We start from the raw sequence: 21,819 nt of genomic DNA, 5'->3' as shown, positions 1-21,819 counted from the left end.
GCCCACCCCTATGATGTGGGTGACTACCTGTTGGGGGATTTGGATTGGAGGAGGGTGTTAGGTACTTTAGGTGTAGCGAGCTGATGCAATATCCAAACTACGGATTGGTTAATATATATATTTCTACAACTAGTATGGCTTATAATGATCGTGGCCTCTTAAATTCATCCGGGACTTTTTCTGACGCATAATACCCTTGATGAATAATAAAATAAGATGCCTAGCTATTTATTAATGAGGACTACTTTGTCTTTTTATGTGTTTATAAATTTTCAGTACCGATATTGTCCTTAAATAAAACAATTGCTTAACACCTTTAAATAGGGCTAATCAGTCTTTTCATGTGGGAGTATATTAGAAAACCAAATCCACGCCATTCTCATTTGTACGCATTACTATTAATGTCATTTAATTAGCAATAATTGTGTTATTTAATAAGAGGTTAAGAAATGGAAAAGTCTAATTAGAGAATAAGAACCGATTCTTTTCCATTCTCTCCTACATCCTGGAACTAGCACAGAAGCCTAAAACCGATGCTTACCCCTTCTTCGTCTCACATAAAATCACTTAGAAGGCCTCTCCCATCTCAAAAAAATAAAGGGGGTCAACAACACGGCTAATCGAGCATAGAAACAGAGAAAAATATGGGAGACTAAAAGGCGGATATTGTAAAAGTACCCGAACAAGAAAAACTGAAGCAACTGATTGCTCAACAAAGCTCGACGAAGAGGTTGTTGAGGAGTTTGTAACTTTTTTTGAAACTTTGCAGTGGCCTTGTGCATTCCACTTGGATTTTATTTAGTCAATTTGATTGGAAATGTTCTTTGCTATTATCCTAAATAAGTCAGACTAAGTGGATCTTGTACACAACTGGCAGTACCAAGGTACTTATGTGATGAATTTGGGGTTTTTTCTCTTCAAAATTTTGTTGTGATCCCCATGTTCTCCATATTCTGATTGTTGTAACATCATTTGATGAATTTATATCGAGATTGACTAGATATGAAATAGCATAGAAACGGAGAGGGAAGATCTCAATTTTCGGCCGGTTCTTATCTTTTGCGAAGATGCATCCTTAACTCCCTCGTTACATCTTGAGCCGGAGCAATGTCTTTGGAATCATTGCCATGTCGCCTACTTACCCAATGGACATGGTGCGGAAGCCGGACTCGCATGCGGGTAATGAATTATGACTTTCATCTATTGGAATTTCTATGTCCCCGTGTGTATGAAAATTTTAACTATTTTTTCTTTTTTCAGATTTCATCATAAATTTTAATGTTTACATTCATTTCCCTCTTTGTACAGACAGAGAAATCCCTTTACCAGTATAGGGGCATGTTCCATGCTCTATCAACTGTTCTCCGGGAAGGCCCGAGGGCACTTTATAAAGGTTGGCTTAGCTTCCTTCAGTTATTGGAGTTGTATGTACATTTATGTGTGTGAAAATAGATAGTTTGCTAACTCAGTGACAATAATAAACAATCAAAGTCTTTATATACTATAGAAAATCTGATCTCCAATTGGCAATTATTCCATGTGATGAAAAGTTCAATATTTCAAAATTATAGTGATTTCTCATATTTTGTATTATTAGATGAACTACATGGGAGCTGAACTAACCCTCCCCTCTTTCCTTAGGTTTTTATCTGTTGTTGTCATTTGCGTCTCAAATAGTTGCATAAGAGAAGCAGCTTGGGGAAGTACATAAGGTTTGCATATTCCATATTTTATCCATAACTGAGAAACGGTTTGTAGTAGCCAAAACTTAATGTGCATACATTATCAGTACAATTGTTACTTGGTGGAAGTACATAAAAAATGCTTTTTATCAAGCGACTTGTATTGCCGTATTGGGCTCTTGATTATTTGTTCCTGCTGAGCATTCAAGGCACTCTCAAGTAGGAATGCAGTTATAATTAATTATCAAAGGATGTAGTGAAAGAATTCTCAGCAAGCAGAAGATTCTCTATTGTTCGTTCTCTTGTGGCATAATGAATCTCACTGTACAGTTTATGAGATTCCAGTTTCTCTTTGGTTATAGTTTTGTGATGCTAAATCTGTATGATCAATTGTATGTGCTTAAAATTCTTTCTTCACTTTATCCCAGTCTTTAGCACCATATCTGAAGGTCAACCTTGGACACTATATTAAGCAAGAAATAGAGTTGACATATTTTGAGCTCAAAATGTTTACTGTGCATCTCACCAAAGTATACAGAGTGCCCTGTGTAATTTACTTGGTTTTAGTGTTTGCAGGTTCCGTATGTTGGCCTCAACTTTGTTGTATACGAGTCTCTAAAGGACTGGTTGATCAAGTCTAGACCATGAACTTTAGATTCCCTTCAACACATGGTTTTGTAACTGAGTCCTCAAATTTAGTTTGGGGAGGGTGACTTGAGGATCATATCGAGTATCAAGTTCTCCTGATCATCATGTTCATGTATCATCAGTTTAAAAGGAAAAAAATGTTAGGAATTTTGATATTGTTTGAATATCCAGCTGGTTGAATATATTATACATGTATTTTGCAAGCTAATTTTAAAGGCTCAACTACCATGCAGGTGATCAAGATATTCAGGTATTGTCTACCAAGAGAACCATTTATGCACATACAGTTACAATCTGACAAAGCTCTGAACCATTAAAAATTCCTGGTGGTTCATATATCAATTTTCTCTTTTAAGGTAGTGTTCTTTCAAAAAATTTAAGTTCTCATTTTATCCTTAATCATCATGTGTTGATATCTCTGATTACGTTTTTCTTCTGCAAACTAAATCTCTTTCCATAGCTTTATTTCCGAGACGGCGTGTACAATGTTTAGTTTATAGCTAATGACAATTTTATTATTTTTTCAGTCATGCCACTACATGCGGTGAGTTGCACAAATCATTATTAAAAGGTTTAAAATTATGGATGGCGACATGAATGAGGTTGTTTTATACATTTATCTTTAGGCGGACTAATTTAATTGCATTACACTTTTGGTAAGCTCTTCTCTATATTTTTTTGGATCTTTTAGTATTATCCCCCTACTAAATTAGCCAAATAGGATTTACCCCAACTAGATGGAGAAATTAGGGTCTCCTCCCTGAGTACACACAAAAAAAAAGGTTGACAGTGTTTTTTTTTTTGTGTACTCAGGGGGAGACCCTAATTTCTCCATCTAGTTGGGGGAAATCCTAATTAGCTCATCTAGTATGGGGGTAATACTAGTTAACCCTATTTTTTTTGTACTATATATGCTCTTCAATTCCTTCTCATATTAGATTGAATTTGGACTCCTTTATTTTTTTGGCAGGGTTGGTCAAGAACAAGCTGTGTGAGTATTGCAAACAACTTTGGACCATCATTGGCAACAAAGTTATAAAAATAAAACTCAGATAAAAATATCAAACCTTGCAAGAGGCTGACAAATTAGTAGTATAAACAATTTTGTACTTTTGGACTGAGCTTTATTTCTGTTGTATAGTCATGAAAGCCTAAAATGTGTAATCTAATATTGATGCATGTTGCTTTTATATTATTTTGACATCTGCAAATACTCAAAATTCATCCTACACTTATTTTACATCCACGTGAGAGCACGTGCATTTTAGCTAGTATATATAAAAATTTCTTACGTACTTCAAAATTTGAAATTAGTATAATCAAACACAAAGTTCATTTTCTTAGCTCTTTTTGGGGAGACCGGGAAGGAAATCTCTTATATCATTATTATTATGTTGTGTTTTCAATATTGGTTTCATTTTTTGCACTCCTACCACCAAACTTAAGTTGCCAAAGGTTCACATTCCTGAACAAAGGATGGCTTTTGTTATTGCTCAACCTGAGCATGCTATAGCTCTGCAGGTGCAATTTATCTTTCCAGGGATTGTCCAACTATTGCCTCGCCCCCAATACCCCCACACTCCCAGAACCACTAAACCAAGTTCATGCTCACCCAGTTCTTTGTAAATCAGACGTACATACCCCAGAAAACCAAGACTCAATTAACTGCTATGAGAATTTCGTATAAAGTGTGGAGATAAGGACATGCATTCAAATGGTCTTACATAACACTAACCAGTCTTCGTACATAAATAATATGTTTTACTCGCCACTTCACTTGCGAGGAAAGAATGTCTGAATAATAAGAGCATTCCCAATGCAAGTGGATATGATGGGAATGTGAAAATATTCACCTCCAAATGGTTCAAAACTTTTGCCCAATGCAAGTGGATATGGTGGGAATGTGTATTTTCCCAAGTCAAAACAAGGGTGAAACTTTCAATAGTGACTGAGTTGTGAACTTCGGACGGGATATTGGATTTTGTCTCGTGTGTTTTTTTTTTTTTAAATTGGTTTTTTTTCGGACGAGATGTTGGATTCCGTCTCGCGTATTTTCGATTTTTTTTCGTTTTTTTTTTAAAATTTCAGATGGGATGTTTCAGTCTGGCACGTTTTTTGCAATTTTTACATTTAGAAATAATCCAACATCCCGTCCGAGATTATTTTTCACCTTTGCATTGGACAGCCTCACCTTGCTTTTCACCAAAATGGTGGAAAAGAAGGGAAATATAGTCTACGTGGAGGTGAATAATAGTGGCTTGTATTAGAAATGCTCTAATAGTATAATAAACATGACCAGAGCTAAACTTCCAACAATGACACTAATACTAGTCCAAGAAGTGAAATTCGTTTTTATGAAAGATAATAAAATGGCCCTGGCTACCTTTCTCTTATTAGAGCATTTGCAATGCAGGTGATAGAGAGGGGGTAGTGAAAACTATCACCTACTTGGGTCCAAAACTGCTGTGCAATGCAGGGTGATAATGAAGGTGATAATTTTCCCCAGTTCAAAAACGAGGTGAAACTTTCCACCGAAGTTTTCACGACTTGTTAACCGGACGGGATGTTGGATTCGCCCGGATTACAAAAAATCACCGACGGAATCCAACATCCCGTCCGAGTCCTAACGCTAGTTTACCAACGGTCAAAAAGTCGAACGGTCAAAACGGTCAAAATAAAAACTTTGGTATATATACAACATTTGTTTCATTTCAACTCACACTTCCAACAATCAGAACTTCATATTTCTTCTTCTTTAAAATCAGTTCTTAAAAACCAAATATCAAATGGCATCAACTCAAGCATCTCAAGCAAGTGGTAGCACTCAAGCAAAGCGAGAGCTCACTTTAGCATGTCCGATGATCAAGCTCTATGTCTTGCTTGGATAAAATTAGTGAAGACTCTATTGTTGGTGCTTTCCAAAATGCAAAAGGATTTTGGAATCATGTAACAAACGAAGTTCAATCAAGCACGTGGGTCGGATAGGTCTCCGATTCAATTAGCGGAAGGTGGAAATATATTTCAAAAAATGATGAACAAATTTGTTGCAATTGTGAATGCGGTGGAGGCTCGACATGCAAGTGGTACAACAATACAAAGCCGGGTAATTACAACGTTGTCAATTTGGAATTTATTAATTATCTTAGTCTTAGTCTAATTATTTCCGTCTTTCGCCTAATTATCTTAGTGTATTTATTATTTCCATTTTAGTCTTAGTCTAATTATTATCTTAGTCTAATTATTATTGCAGTTTAATTATCTTAGTCCTAGTGATTATTTTAGTCTAATTACCACCATTTTTTTTTTAGTTGTCCGAGGCAAGGATGACGCATCAACTACAAGAAAAATCGGCTTTTTCACTTGATTATTGTTACGTTATACTCAAGGATAATCCAAAGTGGAGTAACGTTTTTTGAGGCAAGGTCAAGCCGCCCCACAAAGGGAAAAGGTCGCGAAAAATGATGGTGAAGATTCAACTTCTAATTCACCAAGTATTGGTGGAGTTGAATTGGAAGGTTCTCAAGAAATAGAGCGTCCAAAAGAAATGGAGCGCCCTCTTGGATCAAGAAAGCCAAGTCCAAAAGGAACCAAGAAAAATCAATTGGTATGTTGGAGGGTTACTTTTACACGTTTAGAGGATACATTTTCACAGGATGCAAATGAAACACAAAAATGCTTAGAACTTAGGGAAAGGGAACTTGCATATGGTCAAAGAACTGTGATGGCAAGAGAAGAAAAAAATCGGATTCAAGCAGAAAAAATCAGGTTCAATTGAAAAAAATCGGCTTCAAAAGATGCAATATGAAGCTAAGATTTTAGCGACCCGATACAAGTGTCCTCCATCCCGATACCGCTTTTATAATCGAAAGCAACAACAAGCTGAAATACGTGCTGAATGGGGAAGGGCTAGAGGTGGTTCTAGCTCTAACTAAGCTTATGTATTTTAATTATCTAGTATTTTATTTTAATTAAAGCACTATGTATTTTAATTAATGCACTATGTATTTTAATTTCACTGTCTTTTTAATTAATGCACTATGTATTTTAATTTCATTGTATTTTTAATTAATGAACTATGTATTTTTATCTAACTGTTTTTTTTTTAATTAATGCACTATGTATGTTCTGTCCAATATAATTATTTTCATAGAAATACAATTACCAATAAAATTAAAATACATTGTAATATAGTTCATTAAAATACAACTGATTAAATACGTTGGAACTACATAGGAAATACATTAGGAAATACATAGGAAATACGTTGGAACTACATAGGAAATACATTAGGAAATACATAGGAAATACATTAGGAAATACATAGGAACTACATAGGAAATACATTAGGAACTACATAGGAAATACATTAGGAACTACATAGGAAATACATAGGAAATACATAGGAAATACATTAGGAAATACATAGGAAATACGTTGGAACTTAATAGTTCACGTTAGGAAATACATTTTCATTTCCATTTTAAATTTCGCCTCCTTCTCCCTCATCTGGATCTGACCAATTTGGATCATAAATTGGTACCGGATCTGCTGTTTCTTCAATGCCAGTCCAATTAAAAACATGTTCAACTAAGTCCTTTTGAAGATTAGTATGTGTAACTTCATTTCTGATCTTATTTCTTGCTTCAATCATCGATAGACAAAATGAAAACCATCATCTTCGAAAAGAGCTTGGGTATTGTTTCTTTTCCTCGACCTTTCCAATTCCAAACTCCACTTTCACGTTCATTCTCAACAATCATATTATGCATTATAATGCATGCCTTCATTATGTCTCCAAGAACAACAACACTGTGACAACGCGCAGAAGCCTTAACAATATATGCCATCGTGCGTGCAAAACTCTAAACGTCCTTTCAACATCCTTTCTTACAGCTTCTTGACGTTGAGTAAAGATCTTTTCATGCTTATTTCTTGGATAACGAATGGCTTGAACAAATGTGCCCCATTTTGGGTAAATACCATCAGCAAGATAATATCCCATATCATAGTCATTACCATTCACATTAAATCTGCAGAGCCTCACCTTGCTCTAATGATTCAAAACATGAGAACGATGAAGCACGTTAATGTCATTATGCGAACCCGTAGGCCGAAGAAGCAATGCCGGATCCAACAATGTTTGTCCAAGAACGGCTTCAAGTATCAAAGTTGGTTCCTTCTTGTACCCTACATGTGTTCCGACCCATCCACTTGGGCAATTCTTCCACACCCAAAGGCATACGGTCGATTGATCCAAGCATTCCCGAAAACCCCTTGTCGCGATTTTCAGCTAATATCCTAGCGATTAATGCGCCTTCACTTGGTCGTATCAAGTACTCTTCCTCAAACGGATAATTGATAATTGCCTTGCACCAACGCTTCATAGATACATTTGTTTGTGGAATCTCCAATTTGTAAATACTCATCCGTTGAATCGGAAGAACTACCGGTTGCTAATTGTGCAACTGCGCAGCCTAGTCCCTTTTGTAACCCGAAATTGCTTGCCGACCCAATCCATCCACCTTAGCTTGTCTTTAAAGTAATCGCCGAATGATGCAACAAGATGCAACATATACATAAAAAGCTCTCTTGTCATCCCCGTACCTTCGTCTAAACTTATGAGGGGAGGCCACCTACAAGGTGTTGTGAAGTAATCCCTCATTATCTTTTGTTTCTTGAAATCACCACCATCTCTAAACGTGTACTCTCTCGCCCTTCACAGATCCACGCGTTTGTGCAGATCCACATCTTCAATTTCAATGGTCTTGAGTCATTAATGCCCCGGCGATGGATAATAACTGCAACCTCCTCCTCCTCCTTCGCCTCATCATATCATTATGCTCATCTCTTACTTTTCCATGTAGTCATCTTCAGCCAAGTACGTGTAAGGCGACCGGTGAAACCGTAAAGGCTAACTATTACTACTAGATCCTCCCCATAACCTTTGGTTATATGCAATTCTTTCTTTCTCTAGACATTTTTCCTATTTTTAGCTTGGTTGTGGGGAAGAAGATGGTCGTGGTTGTTTGTTTGATCTAAAAGAAAGAAGAGTAAAACGAAATATGAAAGGTAAGGTCACATATGATAAGGTCACATGTGATACCGATTTTGGTCCACTTACCAATTGACAACACATTTTATTAGATTTTTGTTCACTCTCCAAGTGACAACACATTGTATCTAAATGTCTATCCAAATGTACCCTCAATAATTCGATTTTGGTCCACTTACCAATTGACAACACATTTTATTAGATTTTTGTTCACTCTCCAAGTGACAACACATTGTATCCAAATGTCTATCCAAATGTACCCTCAATAATTTCGATTTTGGTCCACTTTACCAATTGACAACACATTTTATTAGATTTTTGTTCACTCTCCAAGTGACAACACATTGTATCCAAATGTCTATCCAAATGTACCCTCAATAATTCCGACATAAAATTGCATTATTTGGAATAGTAAAATGTGCGAGGGAGGAGGCTTTAAAACCGGGCCGGGATGTTACATTCCGTCTCGGGAAAAAAACCCAGACGGGATGTTACATTCCGCCTCGGCATCCCCATACACTATTCCCTGTCCGGAACCGCTTTAACTTCACCTTGTGCAAAAATGAGTGATATTCCAAACTAAAATTTTTTCTGTTTCAACAAAAACAGGAAATGAGTGAAACAAATATGAAACGAAAGTGAAACGAATGTGAACGAGTTTTAAACGAATGTTCCATTTTGGAAACATCTTAACTTATAAATTTTTAATTTTTTTTGGCCATAACCTCATTTGTTTTATTGACATATTCATATCAAAACCTGCTAATATACTTTGAAAATAATAAATAAGACAAACAACAATCATGAACAACACCCAAGTCTAACACGTAAAACTCGGTAAAAAAACTAACTTATAATTTCTAAAAAAATTGGACATAACCTCCTTTGTTTAATGACATATTCATATCCAAAATCATCAAAGAAAACCCGCTAATCAAAAATTCATTACAAACAACAATCCCAAACGCCATAAGACAAGTAATGGCGCTACGGTTATTACAAACTACAAAAATATCTCATCGAGACCTCCTCCCCCTACGAGAAGGCTCGGTCGAAGAGCTCTCCCCCTACGCCGTTGTCACCTCTCCGGTTGAGCTTGAGCTTGAGGTACTCCACTTCCAAAGATTCTCCAACTCTTGCACACGCGTCTCGCGAGTCCAAAGTTCGACACGTTCTTCTTGTAAGCACTCAAAACTACGACGAGAGGACTCCATGAAGGACTCCACGATGGCATAACCGAGAGAGTCAGTAGTTAAGGAGCTCGACCTTACTTCATCCCGTTTAACAAAACAAATGCAAGTTAGGGGTTATAGTGAATACTAATAATAACAAATCATAAATAAATTCAAATCATACTAACCTCGCTAACGCGCCGAATCAGATCGACAAATCTGCTACCACTGCGGCATCTCGGTAGAATAGGTATTCTCATATCTTGCCCCCCCGAAGTAATCATGCTCCAATGCCAAAGGTCATCATCATCAAATATCCGTGGAGTTCTTTCATGCATCCGAATATCATGAAACACCACGGTCGCGGATCGCGGGCAACTCCACTCCTCCGGGAAATGAATGTCGGCCTCAATGCTCCGAAGTAACCCCTTCAAAATTGGCCCCCCGGTATAACGCACCTAGCAAGAGACCTCGACCAACCCTCTTCCAATATAAGTCATAGTCGCCCCAGAAAACTGAAAAGCCGATCGTCCGCCACTCATTTGGGTTTGCTCTATAGTGTGAAAGAACGGCGGGGAAGAATATCAGAGGCTGTCATATCCATAGGTGGTGGGTAAGGTATAACAATCTCTCCAGATACTTGCCGCCAACATCTGTCCCCAAGGTACCATGCAGTGACTGACCCTATAAGTATCATTCGCCGCTGAGAAAGAAACCTTGCTCTATGACACATATATGATAGTTCACGGTACTCACCGTTTTCTCTCCGGAACATCTGGAATATCCGCATAAGGGGTCTGAAAGATGAAGGACTCGGCCCAGGGTTGCCACTCAATTCGACTAGCTCCTAAAAGCTCAATCTGCTGACGAGTGTTATGAATATTATGTGATAGGTCCCCATACCCCCCTCGCTTTACGATGAAGCCCCCATGCTTGAATACGTGGAATCAGGTCATGAGTCTCATCCTCTTCCAACCTCTTCAACACGGGATGCATCACACTAAAATGCTCATTACCACCAATCTTGTCATCAATAGATAAAATACAATATCAATATATATATAAACATGTCAACATTAATAATTAGATAAATAAATGAAATGAAACAATAACTTAATAAATAAGACTTACCGGTATAATCCAAACAAAGCGCGAGACAAATTGCCTTTAGCGGCTTTCGCCTCAACTCGAGGTCTAGCCGGTAAAGGTATGCCAAGATGGATTGACCCTACCATAATCCCACATCCTCTCTAATGCCCGAGACAAATGGCCATCCACCCGACACGTAAATAACTATCAAAGATATCCAAATAATACCGCACCAACAAAGTAGAAGAGGAAGGCACGCATACATACTTCGTGGATCGACTCCTCACCAATATGATAGTCTTTTCGGCTTCTCCTTGAGTCTATTCAAATATCTCAAGTAAACCAACTCATATTTATAGCTCCTCCCTTAAACCGCTTTCGGCCGATAATCTCAAAACTCGTCTTGCTCATCATCTTCAACCAAATCAAAACCTTCAAAGAAACTCATCGCCGTAGTAAAAACCTCTAAAGTTTCATCAAAAGGAACGGCATCTCCATAACCAATTGGGATACCCGTGAGCATTGTGAAATCAAGAGGGGTAATCCCAAGCTCACCCCATGGGAAATGAAATGTGTGGGTAGTTGGCCACCACCGCTCAACTATCCCAAACAACAACGCCTGATCATTTTGTCCCAAATTAGAATTCAAAAAACTCCCAAATGGTGTGGCGGATATAATATCGGTAACCGTGACAAAATTAGGATCCGTTTTTTGATTTCATACAACGCCACCACGACACAACATTTGAAAGTGCACAACGACTTTCCATAAGTGTACTTCCTACATTCAACAAACACGCAATACGATATAATTACAACTATTTTTTTAAAAAAATAATACGACAAATTCAAACTAAAATAAACTAATATAAACTAATACAAATTCAAACTAAAATAATACGACAAATTCAAACTAAAATAAACTAATATAAACTAATACAAATTCAAACTAAAATAATACGACAAATTCAAACAACAACAAACTTGATATAAACTAACATAAATAATAATAATTAACATAAAAAAAAAATCAAAAACTTACTTGAGATTCCGCCACTCGATTTGCTACGCGGTCGGACCGATGTTGACGCTTAATGGTGGGTGGTCCTCGATTTCATTAACGCGGTGGAAAATTAAACCCAAGTTCAATTTCGGTCCTCCCGCCCACATTACGCGCGTTCTCGACGACGATCCTTTTGCCCCTTTTTTGGAAATTTTAACATTTCCAAACCATCGGGAATGCTCTACATGTGGTGAGGTTGGTGGGGATGGGTTGGGGGGTGGAGAAGTCATTATGAATGGAAATTTGTGTTCAAAGGTTGTTAATGGAGGCTACAAAATCGGAATTTTGGCTGGAAATGAAGTGAAAATGGAGCCTGTTCGCGTCTGTTGATATTGAGCTACGAGACGGGATGTTTTTACATCCCGTCTCGTTATAAAATATCAGACGGGATGTTACATTCCGTCTCGTATTAAAACCTCCGCATCGAATCCAACATCCCGTCCGAAATTTTTTATCACCTCTGCAGATTGCATTAACTTCACCTTGTTTTTCACCGGGTTGGTGAAAAGGGGGGTGAAAAGTGATGAGGTGGCGGTGATAGAGGGGGGGGAAAACTATGACTTGCATTGCAAATGCTCTTATAGATTTATGGTGCAATCCAACACACGTGATTTAGGAGGACCAAACCCTAAATACCCATTATTTAGAAGGACCAAAAACAAAACTCTAAAGAAGGAAAGAAACAAACAGAACAACTAACAAGCAGACCCTTGAAAAAAAGTAAAATCTACATCTCTAATTTCCAAACCCTAATTTTGTCCCCCACCCAAAACCCTTAAAGAAAAAAATGGAGCCACTAAGGAAAAGATTCCGTTCTGAAAACGGTGGGTCGTGGTCAAACCCAAATCAATTTGGTAGTGGAAGTGGTGTGGTTCCCGAATGCAAACGTTTCAAGTCTGTTGAGGGTTGTCCCTTTGGTTCCAATTGCAGATATCGTCATGTTTCAGCTGGTAATTACAAATTTCACCCCTTTCTTCAATTGGTGTTTCGGTTGTGTTCTTTTTGTGCATTTTATGATTGGGTATGTTTTAATTAGCCTAAAAGATTGTAGCTTTTTGTGTTGTGCTTAAAATTGTGGTATTTTAACATGACATTTGCCGATATTTTTTGTCCCATGGTATTTAAATGCTGTAATTACATGTCTTGATGGACAGTTATGATTTGTTTACTTGAAAGGTCATTTAGTAACATTGATATAATAATTACTAGTATGTAAAAGTGATTTGTTTTTATTAATACCCCGTCCTTTGTAGTTTGTTACTTCACTGTGAATAATTTATGGTTTATGGAAATTGTTTTTTCCTGTCTACTTAGATAACCCCGTTATTTTGATTCGTCATATTAAGTACTGCCAGTAGTCAATGGTAATGATATAAACAAGCATAGAGAAATGGATAACTGTTTATGATTCTTGTAGAATGCTGTTGGAACTTACACTGATAAAGTGAAAAATGAGTTCAGTAATTACAATGTTTTAACTAATTTCACACCTCTGGAAGGTAGATTTCACTAGCATTGCCCGAGGAGAGACGTTGGTACCCCCACTTCTTCCTGTAACTCTGTTGGAGGACTTGGGCATATACGTCTTGTAGATGTTATAGTAGTATATTTCCACAGCGTTGTTTGGTAAACGTTGACCAGTTATCTATGACCAGTTATCACGATAATTTGAAATTTGCATATTTGGTTTTCCATCTCGCCATCTTTGTTTATGTTGTGCAGAAGTTTGTAGTCATTCTGGAAATGAATGCGAAACTAATGACAATACGGTAGGATTGATAAAATTATTAAGGAAAAAGTGGAGGCTACCGATTTTATTGCCTGGGTGAATGACTGAATGGGCATCAATCACTTTCCCTCCTAAAGCTTATATATTTGTATTGCAGATGGTCGAGATAGTTTACCCCACAGCCTCTCTCCTGGAGGCAAACCAAAACCCTGCATGAAATTTTTCTCACAACATGCATTACGGTAAGATTAACATATATTAACATATTTACCCTTCAACATGCAACACGGTAAGATTAACATATATTAACATGTTTTTCTCACAAAGTCTATTCAATATTTTCGACCTAATTAAGGATATTCAAAGCTGATTATATTAAATTTTGTTTTGTAGGGATTTTTTAGTTATAATGATCTCTCCTCTCACAATGAAGGTAATTCTCATCCTTATTTGTTTCTTATAATTATAAAGTTTTACTATAGTTCTCCTCTTGTTTAACAAAATTTGTGAACAAAGAAAAGTTTGTATGTTTTACTCATATACATAGTTGTCAACTCTTGAATCGCATCGCGAATCGTTTTTATTTTTAGGTGAATCGAGAATCGGATCGAGTCGCAAATCGTAAGATTCACAAACATAGAAATCGTTTTATATATATATTTTTTCTTGTATATTTTACATTAATATGAACAATTAATGAATATTTTGAGGTCCATGAATAGAGGTGGCCCAAGTTTAAATGAGCCATTTGCAATTGTCATACTGAAAATTTAAAACAGGGCCTAAATGAATGAAGCCCAAATCAGGTAACTTATTACAACTGGCCTAGTTCTTAAACCACCCATTTTTATAAAGTAGTCACGTGCCTTCTTTAACTAAACCTAATCTCCAAACCAAAACAAAAGGCGCCGCAACTGTCTCTCTCTCTCTCATCTCTCTCAAAGTTAAGAACTGATTCTGGTAGAAGAAGAAAAACCGAAGAAGACAAGAAGTCAAGTTTAAAAACGCAACTTCTCTTCTTTCTTTCTTTCTTTTTTCCCTTTTTCACTGAATCGGATTTTTGAATCGTGCGATTTTTAACGATTTTGCTGATTCAAATCGTGATTTTCCAACGATTTTACTACCCTCCGATTCAAACCTGCGATTTAGATCTATTGAACTTCGACTTGATTTGAATCGCACGGTTCAACTCGTAAGTCGTACGATTTTGACAACACTGCTCATATAGGATAGTGTATATATATATATTCTTACTGGGAGAACTGAAGACTTTGACTTACGATTTAAGTTTCGGTGGTAACTAGTAATGGGGTTAACGGGCCTTATACCTCCAGAGTTGGTGAAGTTAAGTTTGGTATTTTACAGTCGAGCTAGTGAAAGTTGCATATATTAGAACTTGTTAAATTGCATATATATTGGAACTTGTTAGCAGGTCAGTAAAAACTGAGTACATATTACCTTACAATTTATTTAGTTGTGTTAAACTTGATTGACATTATTGTTGGGTATATTCCGTCTGCTGTGCATGCAATATCTAACTTCTTGTTTGTTGGTTATGCTTTGATATCAAGCTTCTTTGCATGTAGTCTAATGATGGGAGAGTGAATTTGTCAAATAACCATAGCATATGCAGGGGGCTCCGTTCACGCCCCTACTGCAATGCATTGTAAAGTTGTGTTTGGGTTTATCCTTGAATGGGAAAGGAATTAGTATTGAAGTAGGAAAGAAAGAAAAAGGAGGATTCATACTAACGGAGAAAGGCAGCGCTGCTGCTGACCAATATGGAGGGGAGCAATATTCAACTAAAACTGTCCTCATATAAAAATGTAATAAAAAGAGAAACAAAGTGATGTGAACTATGATTGGCAAAAGCTTCAATCAATGAACAATTCACTCAATAATATAATTTCTTTAAAAAATCACTCATGAAAACAATCTTTCATAAATCAAATAACTTAAAACCAAAAAACCTCACTAATGGAGGCATGCTATTCTATTTATACTAAAACCTAAACCTCCTCAACCATAATCTAAGTCGAATGGGCTTGGACCCGAAATACTGGACTTGGGCCAACATGGCCTGAAACATAATAATAAGAAAATACTAAATTACCCTCGCACTATATGTGCGTATTACATCGCAAAGATAGAATAATAGTAGGCCTGCATTAAATTAGACTTAGCTTGTGATTGAAAATAGTAAGATGCTTATGTCTGGAAGTGGGTTTGAAGGAAAGGTGGAGTGGTGGGTGTAAAATTAGCGAATAGGAGACAATGAGAATGTTTTTGCAGGAGAAGGAGGGTGCAGAGGCTTGTGGTTGTGAGTGGAATAGATAACTAGGGTGATAATTGTTTTTTTAACTAAAGATACTGCGTGAATGTAGGAATGGCCTGGTGTAGCTTTGAGAAAATAATGGCAGGAAAGACTCATAGGACTGGCATAAAAATTGGTGGAGTTGACCTACTTTATAAGGTTTGTTAGTCCTTGGTAAAACCTGAGTTTGACCAGCTTGGTTAGGATATGGGAGACTAAACGAAAACTTGAACTGGAATAAAAGGGAGAATTTAAAAGTGGAAGACCGGCCAATTGAGGTGGGTCAGTTGGTGGGGCCCTAGTTGGAAACAAAACAGACTTAGTAAAGAAGTGTATGTTGGAATTAAACCAACTTGGATGGACCAACTCCATAAAAGGGGAGTTATTGTGTTAAGTCGATAAGTTATGTATTTTAAGAAGGATGGGTTTTAGAGAAGGTGGGAGTTGGTGGGGATTAGTGAGAGAAAAAGAGAATTAGGTTTTCAAAAACTTAACTTTCGAAAATGAAGTAGAAATGGTTTTTAATTACTTTTATTATAGTAAAAAAAAAGGGGGGGGGGGTTATAGTATATAAAAGCGTACTGTAAGAGAAAAGAATAGGAGGGAGAAGTAAAAATGTGTTTGATGAACATCTACCACCTCATCTTCGACGCATACGTTTGCTGCCTTGTATTCATCTTTCCACTCAGACTTGTTTAGAGTGACGATTGGTACAATAATTATCACAATATTTTTCGCCCTTGTGCGCCACGTCGTAATTCTTCCTTCCTCCATTTTGGGAACCTACAATGAAAATTTCTCTTGTTCGAGTTCTCACAGGTGTTTTCGAATTTCTTTCCCTTAGAAGGTTTGATTCTTCATCTCAATGTACATGGCCTTTTTGCAAGCATCATCAATGTCAGTCATTGGATAAATTGATAGTTCTGTCAGCAAAGAATCCAAAGAGATATACTATCCCCCCCCCCTCTATATATTCAGATGACTTCAATATCTCGCAGATTCATTGAAAACATTGTCCTTTCCCTTGGCGTAAGAACTGCAAAAGTACTACTATTAATTTTTCCTAACTTGAATTGGCCAATTAGTCCACCACGTCGGATCCTGAGATCACCATTAGTCCACTCTTAATACTTCATATGCTAAATTTTGAAAGAAAAAAATCCATTAGAAGAGTTGGATTCTATGAGTGGAAGAAACTTGATCCTTTTGATTTCCTTAGCTAGGGGTGCCACTTTTTCCCAGAATTCCGATTTTTCTGAATTCCTATTTGAAATATTTTCGGATTTGGCATCAATGTTACTTGTCTGATTTCCGAAAATCCGATTTAAATTTAGATCGGCGTCGAATGCTTTATGAAATTCTGATTTTACGAATTTTTCCAATATGAATCCGCCTATGCATATCCAATCCGATTTTTCCGAATTATATCCGATTTTGCCAAATTATCATTTGGAATTATGCATAATTACATACAATATATCTAAAATTCTAATGTAATTAGAATTGTTTTGAGGAACCCCACTATTTTTGGCCCATTTACAATTGATGATAAACTTGCATTAATCAGTATATAGTAGAAACAAACTAAAAACCCTAGAAGTGGAGTACATTGTACAAGTTATAAAGTAAATTGAATGTTAAGATATTTGAATTTTCAATAATTTCCGATATTCACATCCGAATTTCCCGAATGTTTCCGAAATTCGAGTTTTCATCCGATTTCCGAAAATTCCAAAAAAAAAAAAATCGGATCGGATCGGTGTAGCATATCAGGTTCAAAAAATTCCGGAAGTAATTCCAAAAGCCCATAATCCGTTATGATCTGGGCTGAAACACTGGGCCGAAACACACCCCGACCTTAGCAATATCATCATTGAGGATGGAGTCAACAATATCTGTGTTCCAAGCTCCGAACTAAGGTATTAAATCTTTAACATTTTGGCAATAGGTTTAATTAGGTCTAGGGCCAAAAGGAGTTAGATGAGTAAGAAAGGATATCCAGTGATCCTCTCATACTTGTATGATTTCACCATTTTCTATTTTCCAGCAAAGGCCAGAATAAAAGATCTCTAATTTTTATAAGATCTTTCCAGAATTTTGGGTGATTGGATTTGGGTTTAGTGAAAAAAAATCACATTTTTAAGAGGATTTAGATTTGAGAAGCTTAACCCTTGGGAAATGGGATTAGATGATTACTTAATATATTCCAATTTTTCTCCCCTAAGAGCTGTGCAATGAATGTGAGATTTTCTAAAATTAAGTCCTCGATTTTCTTATTACAATAAGTCTTCCAACTGGTAAGAGGGGTTTACTTCAATTTCTCCCCATGAAAATGATTTGTTAAGAAAATTAAGGGTTTTATAGTCATGTTTTGGAAACAAAGAGGTCATCATTTGATAAGTGGGAATGGCTGATGAATCCCTCTTTGTAAGAGTAGTTTTACCAGACTCATAGAAATTCTGTTTTCTAATTTTTTGGTCTTTTCTTTTACTTTATTTATCACTTTTTTTTATTAGATTTTTATAGGGTAAAATGTGATTCCTAAGGCTGAGTCCAATGACTCTCTATCCCTTTAAAAGTAGTGTTAAAGTCAATAAAGTAGAGCTAAAGTCAACATATTTTACTCTATCATTATTTTTCTATGTATATATACAAAGGATTTTACTCTCTATCTCTATTTTACTCTCTATATATAGAGAGTAAAATAGAGATAGAGAGTAAAATATGTTGACTTTAGCTCTACTTTATTGACTTTAGCTCTACTTTATTGACTTTAACACTACTTTTAAAGGGATAGGGAGCCATTGGACTCAGCCTAAGTACTTGTTAGTGTTATTAGGATTTATTTTCAGTATCCTAGTAAGAAGTTTTTTATGTCTTTTGTGTATGTTTTGACAGAAAAGTATAGATGACTTGTTAAACTCTATGGACTGTCCATATATCTTACAGTAGGCAGATAGAGTATTAAAAAGTGCATTACCTTCATCTATATTGGCTCTAGGAAGTATATAGCAGGCATCTATAAAGAAAATATGGGTTATGGGATGGAGATTTTGCTAATTTTTGTACCTTGATTCTTCTTTTCTTATTCAAATTTAGTAGGAAAAAAAAGATACTAGGTGCATTTCATGAAGAGGAAAGGAGACAGTGATTGTCTGCTCTGACTAACCTCTAGTAGGTTTTGTGTCCTTTTTGGCTAATTTTGAGATAAAATGGAACAGTATAGATCCAAGAACACCATTTGTCATTAAATCTAAAGATTTTAGCATATTGGTGACAAAGCTCCATTCATTTTGATCAAAGACTTTGTAGTGCAGCTTAATTGTCATGCACCCAGGCACTCCTTTTTTCTTCTCAATGGAATTTAAGATTTATATCGGGGTGATTATATTGTTATAAGGCTTTGTGGGTGTTGTTTGTTAGTGAATCAATATTTGTTTGTGCTAATTCGTTTTCGTTTTTGAAGCGGTCCCATTCATTTATTGCAATTTGCGAAGCAACCAAATTTGCAAAATTATTGGGCCTTACTAAGGACGAATTCACAGTATTGGCAATTGTCAATGACGGGTCCTTTGCAATTGCAGACCTAGAATCTGTTCAGGTATGCTTCAAATTCATTTTTATTTAACTTTTTTTTTTTCTCTAAATTTCAAACATCACTTAAACACATAAAATTATTTTGTTTGAACAGGCAGTACTTCTTGGATCATGTTTGATTTAGACAGAGGTCTATACAGAATTGGCGAACAAAAAAAGTATGAATTAGCGTTGACTGCGTGTTATTATCAGCACTTGCTATAGCCGGTCTTTGTAAAAAAATCATCCGCAACTTTTGTCTTGGACCATTCGTTTGTGTTTTTCCAAATTGAAGTATGAATTAGCGTTGACTGTGTGTTTTTTTGTGTGTATTTAGGGGGGAGACCCTAATTTCCCATCTAGTGGGGGGAAATCCTAATTGGCTCATCTAGTGGGGGTAATACTACTTAACCCATTTTTGACAAATTTATTTTGGCATTAATGGAATGGAATTATTTTACAAATTATTTTGGCAGTGTTATCCCGTACTATGTGTGAGGTGCGTGCTGCTCTTTTATGCGCGCACTATTATGCAGTCTGTCTCTTGCACGTTGTGAGGCAGTCATTTCTCGATGTCTTCTTCTTCGCCTAGCAGTATGTAGTGCTTGCTGATTAACCCGTTCCTCATCTGTCAACAACTGATTTTTTTGGTCCTGTCGATCATAGTCCTTTGATCTGTTCAAAGCCTTACCACTTCTTTGCAATCATTCACGTGCAAGTCTCCTTCGAGTAGTATCTAAAGCTTTTTTCAACTCGTACACTATCACTTTTCTTCCTTTCACGTACTTTCCTTTGACGAGCAATTTCTTTATCTATCTCTGTTATCCTTTTCACTTGCGTCTGACTGCCACGCGCAACTCTTCGACGCGGCAGTGATCTATGTTTTGCAGTCTTTTTCTCTGGTCAGTTGTCTGCCGTGGCTTCTTCCGTCGTGTAATATCAATAGCCTGCTTGGCTGCTAGACATCATGACATCATCAACTTGCTGCAGACCTGCAGTTGGCATGCACAGAAGGTATAATCAGACTCTTTACTGTAAAGCTACTTTGTTGGTGACTCATGGCAACTAGTTGCACTTCAATGCATAACTTCCATTATACCCAGATGTTTCCCAGCCTCTCTGGCTCATCATTATGCACTTCTTGCTGAAAAGTCAAGTTCGATTTATTAACAAAAACACTTATATATATAGGTTTGACTTTATGTTTAGCAATGCAAAGAAATTGTGCATTATTAGCCTAATTAAATCACTAAGCCCTAAGATCAAAGTCTCACTATTGCCCACACTCCTGAAGTTCCAGAGGGTTAACTTAAATAACACTAGAAAATAGTTTGTTAGTTTATTGTAAAGTAATCTACTGATTTTATATATATATATATATTGTTTATGTGTTCCTGTTTTTTTTCCTTCCAGGTGGTATTCAAGTTTTTCCATGGTGGAACGAATATGCAAAGTCTTTATGCAGCGGAGTCATTTATGCAGCTCTGTTATTGTTTCTTTGCTTTAGTTTTAACTTTTTGTAGATGAAAATTGATAAACGCTTTAACTAGAAGCTTGGTTTTTGCTTATTTGTTTAGTATTGAGATTTCTTTTGTACATGGCAACGGAGAACATGAGTAAAATTTTTAATAATACAAGTGAAATTTTTGTTATCTTGGTGTACTTTTGCAAGGATATAAATGCTGGAGGCTGGTTCTGGAATTGCATTTTTTTTTAATTTAAAATAGAAATGATTTATATCAGGTACAAACGAAATGATGTGATACTCTAGTCCAACCCATATGAAACATAGATTTTTTATATCGTTTTATTATATATATTGTATCAGCTCAATGGTAACCGATATTCTAAATAATTGTTATATCTGTTTTATTGTTACTTATATCGGTTTTACAACAGTTTATGCTATAATTTCAGGTCTATAAAATATCGGATTTCTAGTAACCGATATGTAAAACACACTTATTATATCGGTTTCAGTCATATATTATATCGGGGTACTTATATCAGTCAAAGTGTACTACAAAATCGATATAGTAAGTCTTGATGCAATATCGAAACTACGGACTAGTTAGAGCATTCCCAATGCAAACAATAATTTTTCACCTCTACGTAGGACTATTTTTCCTCTTTGTTACTTTTCTTTTCTAGTGAAAAACTACGAAGAGTTGCCCAAAGTAGAGGTGATTTTTTTTTTGTTTTTTTTTTCCTTTCGAACGGAATGTTTTATTATGTCTGAAAGTAAAAAATGAAAAAATATCGAAAAAAAAAGGTTGGACGGAAAGAAACATCCCGTCTGAAAGAAAAAAAAAAACAAAACAAAAAAAGTCGAATATAGACGTGAGACAGAATTAAACGTTCCGTCCAAAAAAAAAAAAAAAAAAAAAAAACGAAAATAGACGTGAGACAGAATAAAAAATCTCGTCCGAAGTTTATAACTCAGTAGCTATCACCGTAGCAAGTGCTACTCTCATTATCACTAAGTTACAAGCTA

The 21,819-nt window shown here is 36.2% G+C and overlaps 1 protein-coding gene across 10 annotated transcripts; it reads left to right on the top strand.

Moving 5' to 3' along the window:
- Positions 1–12,321: 12,321 nt before the first annotated feature.
- On the top strand, positions 12,322–20,977 carry LOC147484550 (uncharacterized). 10 transcript variants are annotated; one of them, XR_015206776.1, is made up of 8 exons: positions 12,345–12,656; positions 13,593–13,677; positions 13,829–13,868; positions 14,026–14,056; positions 19,216–19,350; positions 19,441–19,504; positions 19,663–20,339; positions 20,739–20,977. XR_015206776.1 is itself a non-coding variant. In XM_086581242.1 (6 exons), the coding sequence occupies exons 1-5, from the start codon at positions 12,494–12,496 to the stop codon at positions 19,468–19,470; spliced, it is 453 nt and encodes a 150-aa protein (XP_086437368.1). In that variant the 5' UTR covers positions 12,347–12,493; the 3' UTR covers positions 19,471–19,504; positions 20,739–20,977. The 10 variants fall into 10 exon arrangements, 1 of the variants encoding a protein (XP_086437368.1); XR_015206774.1 differs by lacking the exon at positions 14,026–14,056 and having other exon boundaries at positions 12,347–12,656; positions 19,663–19,722; XR_015206773.1 differs by lacking the exon at positions 14,026–14,056 and having other exon boundaries at positions 12,347–12,656.
- Positions 20,978–21,819: the final 842 nt, after the last annotated feature.

This window comes from Coptis chinensis, chromosome 8 (assembly GCF_015680905.1).
Source record: "Coptis chinensis isolate HL-2020 chromosome 8, ASM1568090v1, whole genome shotgun sequence".
In the NCBI taxonomy this organism is placed as follows: domain Eukaryota; kingdom Viridiplantae; phylum Streptophyta; class Magnoliopsida; order Ranunculales; family Ranunculaceae; genus Coptis; species Coptis chinensis.
This window is presented reverse-complemented; position numbering and strand designations above follow the sequence as displayed.

Excerpts from the sequence above, each read along its gene's own strand:
- LOC147484550 (XM_086581242.1), top strand. The coding sequence starts at position 12,494 with ATGGAGCCACTAAGGAAAAGATTCCGTTCTGAAAACGGTGGGTCGTGG. Across the intron at positions 13,678-13,828 it reads TTCTCACAACATGCATTACG|GGATTTTTTAGTTATAATGA; the intron begins GTAAGATTAACA and ends TTTGTTTTGTAG. Across the intron at positions 19,351-19,440 it reads CAGACCTAGAATCTGTTCAG|GCAGTACTTCTTGGATCATG; the intron begins GTATGCTTCAAA and ends TTGTTTGAACAG.